The sequence below is a fragment of the Balaenoptera musculus genome, chromosome 18 (genome assembly GCF_009873245.2).
Source record: "Balaenoptera musculus isolate JJ_BM4_2016_0621 chromosome 18, mBalMus1.pri.v3, whole genome shotgun sequence".
In the NCBI taxonomy this organism is placed as follows: Eukaryota; Metazoa; Chordata; class Mammalia; order Artiodactyla; family Balaenopteridae; genus Balaenoptera; species Balaenoptera musculus.
The window spans coordinates 66,084,713-66,099,056 of NC_045802.1; the positions used below are offsets into that span (position 1 = coordinate 66,084,713).

Consider the following 14,344-nt stretch of genomic DNA (forward strand, 5'->3'; position numbering starts at 1 on the left):
GGCTCGAACCCGTGTTCCCTGCATTGGCAGGCAGACTGTCAACCACTGTGCCACCAGGGAAGCCCTGTCTTTTCTTAATACCGATGATGTCGTGCAAGAAAGTACTTTTGCTCGTTGGCTTGAAAATATACCCCGCAACGTTAACGAAAGTATCCTTCAGCATCACCAATTATCGCATTTCTATACGACTTCAATTAATTTCATTCCAGAATATAGAGTTATCTGAGCAGAGATTTTTTTTTTTTTTTTTTGGTTTAATGATAGGAGTGCTAGCAGTTTCAGTATTTATCAAGTGCTGACTGGATCTTTTTGGTTGAAGAGTTGGTTAGGAAAATTACTGTCAAGCTCACTCACCACCATAGTAACCGAATTTTAATACCTTCTGGGGGTACAGACATTTATGTAGTCTAACTCTATGGCACTGAGGTACAGTGTATGTAGTGTATTTATGATTGAACAGAAAGTTTCAAACAACAGCCTGTGAAATTGGATTTTAGATGTAATGTACCATAAATAAGTGCTATAAAGATTGCCTTTAATGCTATAAATCAGATTTTATTGGTTTCAGCTATCTCATTCTGGTTATTGTATTACCCACAAAATCAAAGGAAATCAAAGAGCTGGAATATTTTTTATTTTAATATCCCATATTCTACAGTAATGGCACATGCACCCTTCCAGCTTCCTTTTTTGGGTAGGTTGGACAAAATTGACAGGTGGCAGGGCCCGGCAACATATCAGGGGCAGGATCAGTATAAACAACCAAACTTTGGGGACTTGAAACCTTTCAAATTTCCTGTCTGTGAAATATACAAGGTAGGTGAATTGGCAGATCTCTTTCCTTTCTGAGATGCTGGCTGTCATGTTTTCATGCAAGGCTGACACCTGGAGAGATTGGCAGGTGAGGTGAGCTTTGCACCTTCTGCAAAGCTGATGGAATTTGGTGATGATGCTTTCCATTGAGGATAGAGGGTATCCATGCATGACCTATCTGAGTAATTTAAAATGCCAAAAACTATTGCTATAAAATAAAGTTGTGTCCTCAAACAATCTCTCAGTGTTCAGTTTAGAATCAACACCCTTCTCCCCCAACACACACACACACACACGCACACACACGCACGCACACACACACTTTACAATGCTTTTTCTTCAGTATGCTTTTAGTCAAGAAAATCAACATATTTGGCATTCAAAATTGCTTAGGAAAGCATACACGTGGGCGTGCCGATCTGCCCAGCTCTCGCGTGCGCCATGTCTGGTCCTTCCAGCGTCGCTGCTATGAAGAAAGTGGTTCAACAGATCCGGCTGGAGGCCGGGCTCAACCCTGTGAAGGTTTCCCAGGCAGCTGCAGATTTGAAACAATTCTGTCTGCAGAATGCTCAACATGACCCACTGCTGACTGGAGTATCTTCAGATCCCTTCAGACCCCAGAAAGTCTGTTCCTTTTTGTAGTAAAGTGAATCTTTGCAAGGTTTTCTAAACCACTTTTCATAAACCGGTGAATATTCAAAGGAAAGCTGAATTTGAAGTCAGTACAAAAGCCTGTCTCTATAACACGTGCCATGCTATACAAACTTGTATTTTTGTCAGTCCTTAATATCTACCTCTCGGAATATTCATGAATTTCTGTTTCACAAGGGTAATTGTTTTACATACACTGGCAGCACCGTACAATAAAATACTTAGTATAAAAAAAAAAAAACCAAGAAAAGCATACACATGAACTGGGAGAGCCCAGGAGGCTACAGTAATCTAAATTTGAACTAATTAGGGGTAGAACAGTTTTCAAGCTATTAAAAATGCAGTTGTGCTTGGTTTTTGTGTAGTTTTCCTCTGTGTTTACTTGTACAAATACTCTGAGTTCCAGGCACTCTGAGAAGCCTGCCTAGACATTGTGGGGATGGGGATGACCTTTATTTTTCAAGGTTGAAGCCATAGGACCTGAAGAAAGCAAGAGGGGTAGCAGGGGTTTCTTGAAACAGAGGCTACCAGAGAGCTATATCTTCATGATGCTTCACTTTTTAATTTATTTTTACTGCAGCGTTACACCAGATATGTTCTCCTTAGTTCCTCCACCTGAAAAACAGCCATCCATAGCAATCAGAGAAGGTACCAAAGTGTTGTGCTTTGTCTTGATTACAAAGAAATCTAATTCCCACAAATGCTTAAGTAATCTCGAACTTACTGGAGATAAAAGCCTTATGGAACGTTAACACTGCTAATATTATGCCAGCCCAAGTTCAGCAATTTTTTTTTTTTCCAAAATAGGAAATCTTCTTGATGCCACCTTCCCTTGCCGCGAACTAAGCTGGAAGAGCTAAGGGGATTATGCTGATCAGGGCTTGACATTTATGACGGCCAGTTCACTGATGAAAATACAGCCCAGGAGCTCAGCCCTAGACCTGGGAGGAAGCTGGATCCCAGAGTGTGCTTTGGCACTTGTTTTAGGCTGCACTCAATTTTCTGGGAGCCCCGTGGGCTGCCCGCATAGAACAAGGAAGTGTCCCTGTCTGGAAGGGTATGTGCAGCTGCAAAGAGAAGCAAAGGGGCTTTTTTTCTTTAAGCACTTATGCCACTAGTTCCATGTTCTTAATGGAACATAAAGGAACTTCTTTCTCGCTCTCTCTTTTCAAGGCTGGCCTTCTCCAAGAAGCTTTCATCAATGAAAACCCTCTCTAGTTTCAGTCCAAACAAATGATTCTAACCAGCATTTACCTTTTCTGTTCCTCTCTATGTGACTCTCTTTAGGCAAATGCTAAAAATATAATTTTATATTTTGGTTTATTTGGTTTGCTTCACCCTGTCTCCTGTCCTAGCTTAATCAGCCTAAGATCACCAGAAATGACCTTTTATTCAGCAAAGTCAGGTCTATTGCACCATTGCAATGAGGGAGACTGCATGCCAGGGGAGCTGTGGGGCATCTCACCAAATAAAGGAAAAGACACAGGTTATTATAGGATTTTTTTAAATAAATTTATTTATTTTGGGCTGCATTGGGTCTTTGTTGCTGCGCACGGGCTTTCTCTAGTTGCAGTGAGCGGGGGCTACTCTTCGTTGTGGTGCACCGGCTTCTCACTGCGGTGGCCTCTCCGCTGCAGAGCACGGGCTCCAGGCGCGTGGGCTTCAGTAGTTGTGGCTCGCGGGCTCTAGAGCACAGGCTCAGTAGTTGTGGCGCAGGGGCCCAGCTGCTCTGCGGCATGTCGGATCTTTCTGGACCAGGACTCGAACCCATGTCCCCTGCATTGGCAGGCAGATTCTTAACCACTGCGCCATCAGGGAAGCCCAGGATCTTGAAGGATAATGGAGTTTAGGTTAAATTTAAATAAAGCAGTGTTTGGATAGGCTCAGAGAAAAGCAAGGCTGTGTGCAAAGGGTTTAACATCAACTCTGGACTGTGAAGTGGATCTAAGGTCCTGTTTCCTTGGAAACTACAAAGTTAAGATAAATATGGAATACTGTATCCAGAAGCCCCTTATTAGAAGCTCTGCACTTGGGTTGGAAATTGAGGCTGCCTCTGTATCAGAGTGGCTTAGATCCTCTAGGCAAGCGTGGGATGTTTCATTTTTACTGATATAATTTCTAACAAAGTTTTTGATAGTTAATGATTTTAGAAACCAAAGCATCTTAGTAAAAAAGCAGTAGTCACCCGAAGAGGTGATTGTTATGATACTTTACAGCTGCAACATGGGAGAAGTGTTGTTTCCTGTTAACTTTTAGCTGGATTTGTCTGAGTCTATTTTTGCAGATGTTTAATGGTCAGGTACTTTTTTTTTAAACTTTCTTAGTCTAATCTTTATTTTCTTACTTCCAATATCAGCTAGGAAAACTTAGCTTGCAAAGAACAAAGTGCTCAACATAAATGGGGTTAAATAATTTAAAAAATGTACAGGCTGACAATATAAAAACTGAGGAATGGAAAGGGCTTCAGGCAAGGTTTGATCAAGCATCTTTTAAAAATCACTAAATATCTTATTTCTCTCTCTTCCCATGGGTCTCTATATTGTCTGCCTTGCCCACATCTTAAATCTATAGCTCTTTTGGAACTTGAAATGAATAAATGTTGGCCTTCATATTCTATCTTTCATGACTCTTTCATATTTTATACTTTTTTTTAGTCCTGCTTTCTTAATAATTATTATCTCTATATTTTAGTTCGCTGATTTTGTCTTCATCTAGGTCTTATTTATCTGTTAATCTGTCTTTTGGATTTTATATTTCAATTATTTTACTCCTGGAAGTTCCAGGTGGTAATTTTTCAAATCTCCCTGGCTTTGTGATAGTGCTCATAATTTTAAGATATTTTTAATTTCTCTTTTTATGTCCTCAATAATTTAAAATATACTAAATTTTTATTCTATATCTTGTAGTCCTATTATCCGAAATCTATTTTCAGACATCTGTTTCTATATATCTGTTGACTTTTACATGATGAATTTTGGGGGGTTTATTTGGTAATTTTGGGTGGTGAACTTATTTTTCTTAGGAGTTTATTTGTTGGAATCTCATGCCTCCCGGGTTAAGCATTACGGTGGAGGTGGGAGGCATGAATCTTAGGAGAATTACTGGCAAGAATATTGTATGTTAAATTTTCAGGTTGTAGGTTCCTGTATCATGGTGTAGGAAAGATGCATACTCCAAATCTATGTGAGAGCACATTTGTGAGTATATATTCTCGGGGGAAACTTTTACAAACCCTGTATAAACTTTCATTCGCCAGTATATCACCCTGTGCTGCTGGGATGTGTGTGTGTGTGTGTGTGTGTGAGTATGTGTGTGTGTATTTTTTTTTTACAGGGGGTGAGGACATATATATATTTAATCCACCATTTTTCTGAGGGTTAGGCCTTAAACTTTACATATGGTCCTAGTTGCAGCTCTCTGACTTTTTGCAGACCTAAGCCACCATCTCCTGTCCCCACATGGGCTGTAAAATGCAAGCTTCTTGGTTATAGAAAGTGGCAACTAACCTCTGCCCCTTGCCCAGTCTACCCTTCCTGCTCTGGTCTTCAGTTCCCACTTTATTTTTCATTTGGATTTTCATTTCTCACCTATGCAGCCTACATACTGCTGGGGAGGGTGACTCCACTCTCATCAACTGGCCTGGCTGAGAGATTTCCCTCACTTTCTTTTGGGCTCAGCCATGCACTTAAAAGGATGTTTGTTGTATTTTATTTGGCATGTCTAAGTGTTCTGTAGCAAGTGGTCTAGGTTACCTAGTCAACCATATTACCAGAAGGGCTGGCCCTGACCTACCTGGGGCTTAATTTAAGGCTAGCTCCTCAGATGCCACATAAGTGGCTCTAGCAGCTTCTAGGGGCAGGGATTGGTTGCCAGTCTTGTTCATAAACACAGCGAGTGCCTCTCTGAGTATCTTTCAGAAGACCTAGGAGGATTCCTCACGCCCCCAGATCACACACACACACACACACACACACACACACACACCCCAAACCTCTCATAAATATTTTCTTGTATCTCATTTCTTGTCTCTCATTGGCTCATATTTTGTTAACCGTTTTGAACCAAACACTGTTGTCAAGAATTGGAAGATACTAAATAACTTAAGCCAATCAGAGTCCGCCTTGGTTGCTAAGAGTGGGGTCACCTTCCCCAGTAGCATATAGGTTGTGTGGTTGAGGGATAAGTATACAGTGAAAATTGGAGCTCTGTTACAAAGAAAGCAAGGCTGAGATGGACAATCCAAAATAGCTGATGTCACACATTTGCCCCTTGTGTTATACACATTTTAATTTAGTTCAATTCAACAAACATTTATTTAGTGCTCTTTGTTCCATGACAGGAAACAGCCCGGGGCTTGTAGAGATCACATAATTATCATTTTTTTAAATCAGAAAGACCACACCTCCGCTAAGTATTTATCTTAGGTCAAATTTTGTTAGGTACCTGAAAAACAGAAGAGTTGGCTTTTTTTATGATGTGTTATTATTGGTGAAATATTTTTTTTGACTGTTGAAATAGATCAAATATAAAAAGAATGTAATACATAGACATACATGCATAATGTATATGGATATATGTATACACCCACACACACAGATATACACATACATACAGCTTGAAGAATAATAGGAAATAAAAAACTGTGTACCATCACCTAGCTTGGAATAAAGACGCAGACATAGAGAATGGACTTGAGGACCCGGGGAGGGGGAAGGGTAAGCTGGGACGAAGTGAGAGAGTGGCATGGACATATATACACTACCAAATGTAAAATAGGTAGCTAGTGGGAAGCAGCCGCATCGCACAGGGAGATCAGCTTGGTGCTGTGTGACCACCTAGAGGGGTGGGATAGGGAGGGTGGGAGGGAGATGCAAGAAGGAGGGGATATGGGGATATATGTATACATACAGCTGATTCACTTTGTTATACAGCAGAAACTAACACAACATTGTAAAGCAATTATACTCCAGAAACTAACACAACATTGTAAAGCAATTATACTCCAATAAAGATGTTAAAAAAAAACTACAATAGGCAAAAATAATAATAATAATAATATAGTATCAGTTCCTTAGAAGCCCTCTCTACTTATCACATCTCAGAACTCATACTTCTTTCAGAGGTAACACTGCTGATTTTTGTATTTATTAATATCATTGGGTTTCTTTACACCTCCACACATATATGTAACCATAGGCAATTTTTTTTAGTTTTGCTTGGTTTTGGATTTTATATAAATGGGATAATACAGTATTTTTCTAATTTGCTTTTATTTGGTCAGTATTGCTTTTAATATTCACCCATGCTGGTGTAGGCAGCTGCTGTATTATTTATTTATGCAAACATATACTATTGAATGACTATAACACAATTTTTGGTTTTCTGTTGTTAATTTATGTTAGGTTGTTTCCAGTTTGGTCTATCAAACAATGGGTCTGTGGACATTTTCGAACCAGTATTTTGGTGCATGTGTACAGAAGGTTCTTTGGGTCTATATTGAGGAGTAGAATTGCTGGTTTTAAGGCATGCACATGTCCAGCTTCACAAGGTATAACAAATCATTTACTGAAATGACTATACCAGTTTACCTTCCCAGCAGTACTGTATGAAAGTTTCATACAATATAGTGATTCACAATTTTTGAAAGTTAGACTCCATTTATAGTTATTATAAAATCTTGGCATATATCCTGTTTTGTACAATATCTTTGTAGCTTATTTTATACATAAAAATTTGTACCTCTTTATCCCCTACCCCTGTATCGCACCTCCCCCCTTCCCCTCCTCACTGGTAACCACTAGGTTGTTCTCTATATCTGTAAGTCTGCTTCTCTTTTGTTATATTCACTAGTTTGTTTTATTTTTTAGATTTCACATATAAGTGATATCATACAGTATTTGTCTTTCTCTGTCTGACATTCCACTAAGCATGATGCCCTCCAGGTCCATCCATGTTGTTGCAAATGGCAAAATTTCATTCTTTTCTATTGCTGAGGAGTATTCCATTGTGTATGTGTGTGTGTGTATACTTTAATTATTATTCAGCAATGTATTTAAAATTTTCCATCATGATTTCTTCTTTGATCCATGTGTTTTTCAGAAGCATGTGTTTTATTTCCAAATACAGTTCTTGTTCTAGACATCTTTTTGTTTTTGATTTTTAACTTAATTTATGTTATAGAATATGATCTATATGATACCAACTTTTGATATATATTGAGATGTATTTTATGGCCTCTTTTTTTTAAAGCATTTTTTTAAATTAATTATTTAAAAAATTTATTCTTGGCCGCGTTGGGTCTTGTTGCTGCACGCAGGCTTTTCTCTAGTTGCGGCGAGCGGGGACTACTCTTCGTTGCGGTGCGCAGGCTTCTCATTGCGGTGGCTTCTCTTGTTGCGGAGCACAGGCTCTAGGCACCCGGGCTTCAGTAGTTGTGGCTCACGGGCTCAGTGGTTGTGGCTTGCAGGCTCTAGAGCACAGGCTCAGCAGTTGTGGCGCACGGGCTTAGTTGCTCCGCGGCATGTGGGATCCTCCCGGACCAGGGCTTGAACCCGTGTCCCCTGCATTGGCAGGTGGATTCTTAACCACTGTGCCACCAGGGATGTCCCATTTTATGGCCTCTTATATGGACGATTTTCAAAAATAGCTTATGTGTTCTTAAAAGGATGGTATATTCTGAAGTTGTTTGGCTCAGTATTCTATATTATATATGTCCTTTTAAATCAAGTTTATGCTGAAGTTGTTTGGTGCAGTGTTCTATATTATATATGTCCATTTAAATCAAGTTTATGCTGTCCAAACCTTCATCTCCTTAACGGTATTTTTTGTTTACTGGAGCTAACAATTTATGAGAGATGGTATTAAAGGATTCCAATATTTTGTGAATTTTTCAATTTCCCCTTATGTACCTGTAAATTTTCAATGTATGTAATTCAAGATACATTAGTATGTTTCACATAAGTCTAAAATTGTTATAGCTGACTGGTAAGTTAAACTTTTCATCATTAGGAAGAGACATTATTTATCTCTGCTCATACTTTTTTCACCTTAAAATCTATTCTCTTTGTGATATTTTCAGTTACTATTTGACATAACTAATCCTTTTGCATCCTCAGCTGTTAGAATGTGTGTGTGTGTGTGTGTGTGTATTTATATAATGATCGTGTGTATACCTACTCTAATAATCTTTAAAAAATACTGGCTAGGTTATTTCTTTGGAATTTTATTTTACCTTTTCTTGTTCGCTTTATGTCTTGATTTATTTAACATTTTTCCCTAATATCTTGCTTCCTTTTGAATTTTATCTCTGTAGTTATTTTTGATGTTTACTCTCTGTGCTTTTTTTTTAGTGGCTACTGTAGATATTTTAACATGCTTAATTAGCACAGTTTAAAATTAATAATAACCTTACTCTCATCTCAAATGGTACAAAAACCTTTGAATGTCTTAGGTTTCATCACCACCCTCTCAACTTACATACTGTTCTTTTCCACTTATTATTTCTATATTTTTTAATCTTCACAAATAAACTGTTTTGTATATCAATGTTTGTCTTTATCATATATTTACTAATATCTTTGCTCAGAATCCTATCTTGCATTTTAGACCTTCCATCTGGACTAATTTTCTTCCTTCCTGAAACATATCCGTTAGAGTTTCAGTTAGGGATAGCATGTATATGATGAATACTTACAGGTTTTACTTTTCTAAAATGCTCTTGTCTTTGTTCTTGAAGGTTAGTTGTACTGGGTGTGAAATTCTAGAGTGAAGGTTGTTTTGTCTCAATGTATTGCATTATATCTTCTGGTATCTATTGCTGTGCTGAGAAGTCAGTCATCAGTATAATTGTTCCTTTATAAATGATATTCTTTTTTTCCTCTGCTTCCTTTAAATATCTGGTCTTTATTTTTATTGTTATATAATTTTACTTTCAGTATGTCTAGGTGTGAATCTCTTTTTATTTAGTCTGCTTGGAAATCATTGAGCTTTTTGGATATGAGCTCAGTATCTTCCAAAAATTGTTGAGAGTATTAGTTATTATTTTTTTGAATAGTTCCTTATCCCAATTTTATTCATTAGGTCCCTCTGAAATTCCATTTAGATGTACTCCAAACCTTCTCAGCCTATCTTCTCTATATCTTTTCAACATTTTTCTACTTTTAATAATTTTCTCTCTGGTTTGATTACTTCAGATTTATCTTTAAGTTTATTCATTCTCTCTCTTCAGCTGTGTTGAATTTGCTAATTTATCTTACTGAGTTTTAAATTTCATTTAAAAAATTTAATCCAATGGATTCTTTTAAACATTGATTTGTTTTTTAAAATATCTTGTTTTCCATGCTTCTGAATCTTTTATTTGTTAGATCATATTAAACATAATTCTTTTATATTAAGAATATTATGTGTTCAGTATCTGAGAAATTTGTAGATGATTCTGCCATCTCTCATTCTTGGTGTGCTTTTTCTTGTGTGTGGTGATCTTTTTTTTATTGTGATTGCCTTGTTTTTCTTAGAATTATCTGTGAGAACTATCAGAGCTCCAACTTGATGTTGAATTCCTCTAGAGAAGCTGTCCAAGCTTACTACCAATCTGGATGCATATTTAATTATTTTCTATGCTTGTCGTTTTTCAATACATACAGAAAGCATAAATGTGGGTCACAAACTCCATAGTGTCCATAAGGATTGACTTGTGATGACGAATTCTCAGGGAGATTTATTTTTTCTCATACTGAGTGTCAAGTTATGGCAGGCACTGTCTTTTAAGTTCCCTTACTCTCCTTTCCTGGGATGAGGATTGTTTATTATTTACTCTTCCACTTTGGAATCTCAGCTTTATTTAGAACTCTATTAAATTTTTTCTTTGCAGACCTTGACTCTTATCTCTTACCTGCTATGCCCTGACAATCCATCCAAAAAGAGAGTCAAGGTCACAAGATTTGGCCAATACCCTCAAGACAATCGAGGCTTTGATGCTGCCTTACCTCTCCGGGGTCTGGCTTTTACTTCATTTTGGGGATTCAGTTCATCTGGGGTTCCTTCTTTCCTCAAGACTTCCAAGATGGCTGAGGGAGACGCAAGAGGGAGGAGATATGGGGATATATGTATATGTATAGCTGATTCACTTTGTTATAAAGCAGAAACTAACACACCATTGTAAAGCAATTATACTCCAACAAAGATGTTAAAAAAAAAAAAAGCTATGCTTTAAAAATGATTTTTTTCATTCCTTTTGGGAGCTTTCAAAGGTAAACAGAAAATTCAGCCTGCCATACCTTTAGAAATGGGAAGTCTTCTCTAAATGGGCTTTTTTTTTTTTTTAATAGTGCCCATTAGAATAAGGGATATGAATGACATTCATGTTATTGAGTTTTACATTTTTTAGAAATGCAGCTCACCATTATAATTAGAAATCAATGGTTTTTAGTACTCTTAAATGTAAATTCAAGGCGGAAACATTCTAAATGTGAGAGTGCAAATGCATATGAGATAGAGCTTGTTGCTAATTTCCTCTGAGGAAATAAAGGTCTACAGAATTGGGCTGTAATCAAAGGAGCTGTGAGGTGGAGGTAATATGTCAGGCAGCCTCCTTTAGTTTCAAGGGCAGGGTCAGGCGTATACAAAACAGCTGATCTTTTCTCGAACATTTCTTCAGAGTGCTTTTATTCTCGCATAGACTATGGACCTTTCCTCTCCTTTGTGCCTGGGTGTCATCTTTTAATTCCTCTCTATTTGTAAAAATAACGGTTTAGCAGCCCATGGCCCTATTTAGATCAAAGGGCATAGCAATAATAAATGTTTTTATCATGAAATAACAGCTATGAATGCTGTAAATTTCACTCTCAAAGACTGATAACATAAGACACTGACTTTGTCCAACAGTCTTAAAATTTAATGAGGTAAACAAGAAAGTTCTAAGAGTAAACAATGTTGTTTATTTGGAAAAAGAAATAGCTGCTTATGCCATTTTTCTTTTTCTCTGCATCAACTCTTACTACCAGTAATTCTATTGGGAGATTTTGTCATCATTAAGGACTGGTTCTCAGCTCCAGTCTATAGCATCTTACAGTTATCTACTGATATCCCAGACATGTTGCAAAATTCCTAAAATGCAATTAACATCAGTATTCTTGGGTTGTTCGTCATATTTCTTAAACATCAACTCAAGGTTTTTTTCTAGATATATCCAGATAATATTGCAAATTTCTCAAAAAGGCAATTAATTTTAATTCACATTGATAGAGATGTTATATATTTCTTAAGCATTTCTTGCAATGATAGGATGTCAGAATCACTACTCTGGGACTCCTGAAAATCTCCTTGAAAGAAAACTGAGGGACTCTGCATGCCAAAACAGAGTGGAAAGGGCTGCCATTTGACAAATTCAGTGGAGCTGTATCTGAAAATCCATGCAAGTTAGGGCTCAGGTTTATTGAGACAGGAGTGAGGGACTGTCCCATTGACTGAACCTAACAGAGAGTTCTTTTCTTTCTAGAATATCAACTGGTGGACAGTTGTGTCTTTGGGGCCCCAGAATATTAGCTAATAAAACTTGATTTCTGAACTTCAAAACTCTGCTTGTTTCCTGCAATTAAGTCTTTTAAAATACCTTTGCAAAGCAGTTCCAAAGCACCAGCCCTTGGAAGCACGGGGAATTTAGGTGATCAGTAAGGGCTGAAATGTATGATATCGGTGAAAGAAGATGGGCTCCCTTGTTTTGCCATTTACTCACTGCCCGGTGAGCTCTGAGAACGGAACATAACATAAACAGGAGTCCTGCCCTTAGCAGCTTCCATACTGAAAGCGAATCACTGTTTTGCAGTGGCAATACCATTTCTTCTTATTGTTAGTGTTGGTGGTGGAACTATGATAGTTCAGGCTGTACACTCCACTCAGGATTAAGGAAAACATTGCCTCTGTCCATATGGTGCATCGTCTGAATACACCAGGCAAGACATCAGTAGATGTAAAAATCTGGGAATACGTGAAGGAGATGTGCATGTTTATGGCGAAATCAGCCAGGTCATTTGTTTGTTGTTTCTCCTCTCACTGTGCTGGGAACCACACTTTAATCAGCTGTAACCACACTTCTAATTCTTTTCTTACTCCTTCATCTTGCTTTCCTGTCACTCTTCGAACACAGGAAGCTACAAAGTTGGCAGTATGCCTCCTCTCTGCAGTGAGTCAAAATATGGAGGAGTGGATTTTGGTACCATTCCATGGATCAGTCAGCATGGGTGTGCGCATTGGCGGGGACCAGTGTTTCTCAGACGTCCAGAGAGAAAGGCAGGAATATAAAGTGAAGGCATATGTACAAACAGGGAAAGCAGAAATGAAGAGCAACTGCAGAAAGCAAAATAAATCTCAGCTTGGTTCTGGAACAAACAGCAAACAGTTCTGTTTGCTAAAGAATAAAACTTTTAGTCTCAAAGGACTGAATTAACAACCAGAATCTTCGTTGAGCACTTACCAAGTGAATCTAGGATGCTCCAATAGCATTTGAGAGTGAAGACTCTAGAAAAAAACTTTAAAGTGGAAGAAAATTTTGAAGCCCATTAGTCTGTTACTTCAAATCAAGATACTGGGCTGCTCCAAGAAAGGGCTGGTGTTAAAATTCTGACCCTGTGGCATCTGGTTTTCCATGCTTCCAAACACCTCTGCTGTCCTGTGATCCCAAATGTATGTGTAAATGTGGAGGTGGGTCCTATTCGTGGCAAGTGATGAAGGGAGAGTATCCTTGGATTCTGCATTTCCACCTTAAGACTTGCTTCATCTATCATTATTAAAATGCACGGCAAATGGTATGGAGAAGAAAAGTCAATAAGAAAAGGCTTGAAACAGAATGACTTGTTTTGTGTCACCAATACTAATTAAGAGTTTATAAGGCTAGAGATCTGGGCTCCTTTGAAAATCAACCTTCACCCAACAAATTAAGCGTCACTTTTTATATCCTAAGGGAAGAGAGTCTCTGAAGACTTGGTCTTATCCATTCATTCATTTATTCATTCATGTATTTATTAAACAATATGCATGTGTGTCTCTGCCACAGAAAAGGTCTTCAAAGACTTCCTTATTGCCAAAGCTATTGGACATGACTCTATATTGACTTTACCACAATGGGGCATTGACACTGTTTTCTGCCTTTTCTATGAAAATCTTTACACATTTTGCAAGTCCCTAAGCCTCCGGGACCTCACACTCTCTTTGTCTCACGTGCAGGTCTCTGAAGTGTCTCCTCATCACCTTCAGGGGCACCTGCTCCCCAGCTCACCCCTTAAATGATAGTTTTTCCCCAAAGATTCCCAGCTACTGGGTCTCTCTTTTAACAAGAGTTCTTCATGGGAAATCTCATCTACTTTCAAGGATAATTTCAGCTCCTATAAAATTAGGAGTCACATAGTTTAATCTTAATCCCTGACACTTCTCTGAGCTTCAAGCTCATATATCTCAAGGTCTAAAGAGTACCTCAAGCCACTCACTTCCTGCCTCTCACCCAGCACAATGTCCTTCCCATTCTGCCTTTTCAATATTTCTTGCGTAGCCTTACTCTCAGCCCTAATACAGGCTCCCATGGCCTTTCACCAAGATGATTACAATTGCCTCCCAGCTGGGCTCTTTGTTTTCAATCTTCCACAATTAAAAGCCAGCCCCTTTATTAATTTCCCAGTTTGAACAGTTTAAAGCATAGATATGAGCCTGTTTCCCTTAGGGTTGAACTCTTTCAATGTCTATCTTTCTCAAAAATGATAAGGTTAAAAAAAATCCTTGGTTACCTGGATACTGCCCACCTCTCTGGTGTTAATGGCCTGCTGTCCCCAGCCTGGGCCTTGAAGTTTGCAGGGCAAACTGCCTAGTGTTTGATGCCCTCTTGCCTCTGTTC

The 14,344-nt window shown here is 38.3% G+C and overlaps 2 protein-coding genes across 2 annotated transcripts in view; both read left to right on the plus strand.

The window, feature by feature from the left end:
• Positions 1-14,344, plus strand: part of HS6ST3 (heparan sulfate 6-O-sulfotransferase 3) — a 646,857-nt gene that overhangs the window by 463,234 nt on the left and 169,279 nt on the right. The window lies entirely within an intron of this gene.
• Positions 1,233-1,691, plus strand: LOC118884238 (guanine nucleotide-binding protein G(I)/G(S)/G(O) subunit gamma-5-like). Its single transcript, XM_036831742.1, has one exon. The coding sequence runs from the start codon at positions 1,255-1,257 to the stop codon at positions 1,453-1,455; it is 201 nt and encodes a 66-aa protein (XP_036687637.1). The 5' UTR covers positions 1,233-1,254; the 3' UTR covers positions 1,456-1,691.

Excerpts from the sequence above, each read along its gene's own strand:
- LOC118884238 (XM_036831742.1), top strand. The coding sequence starts at position 1,255 with ATGTCTGGTCCTTCCAGCGTCGCTGCTATGAAGAAAGTGGTTCAACAG.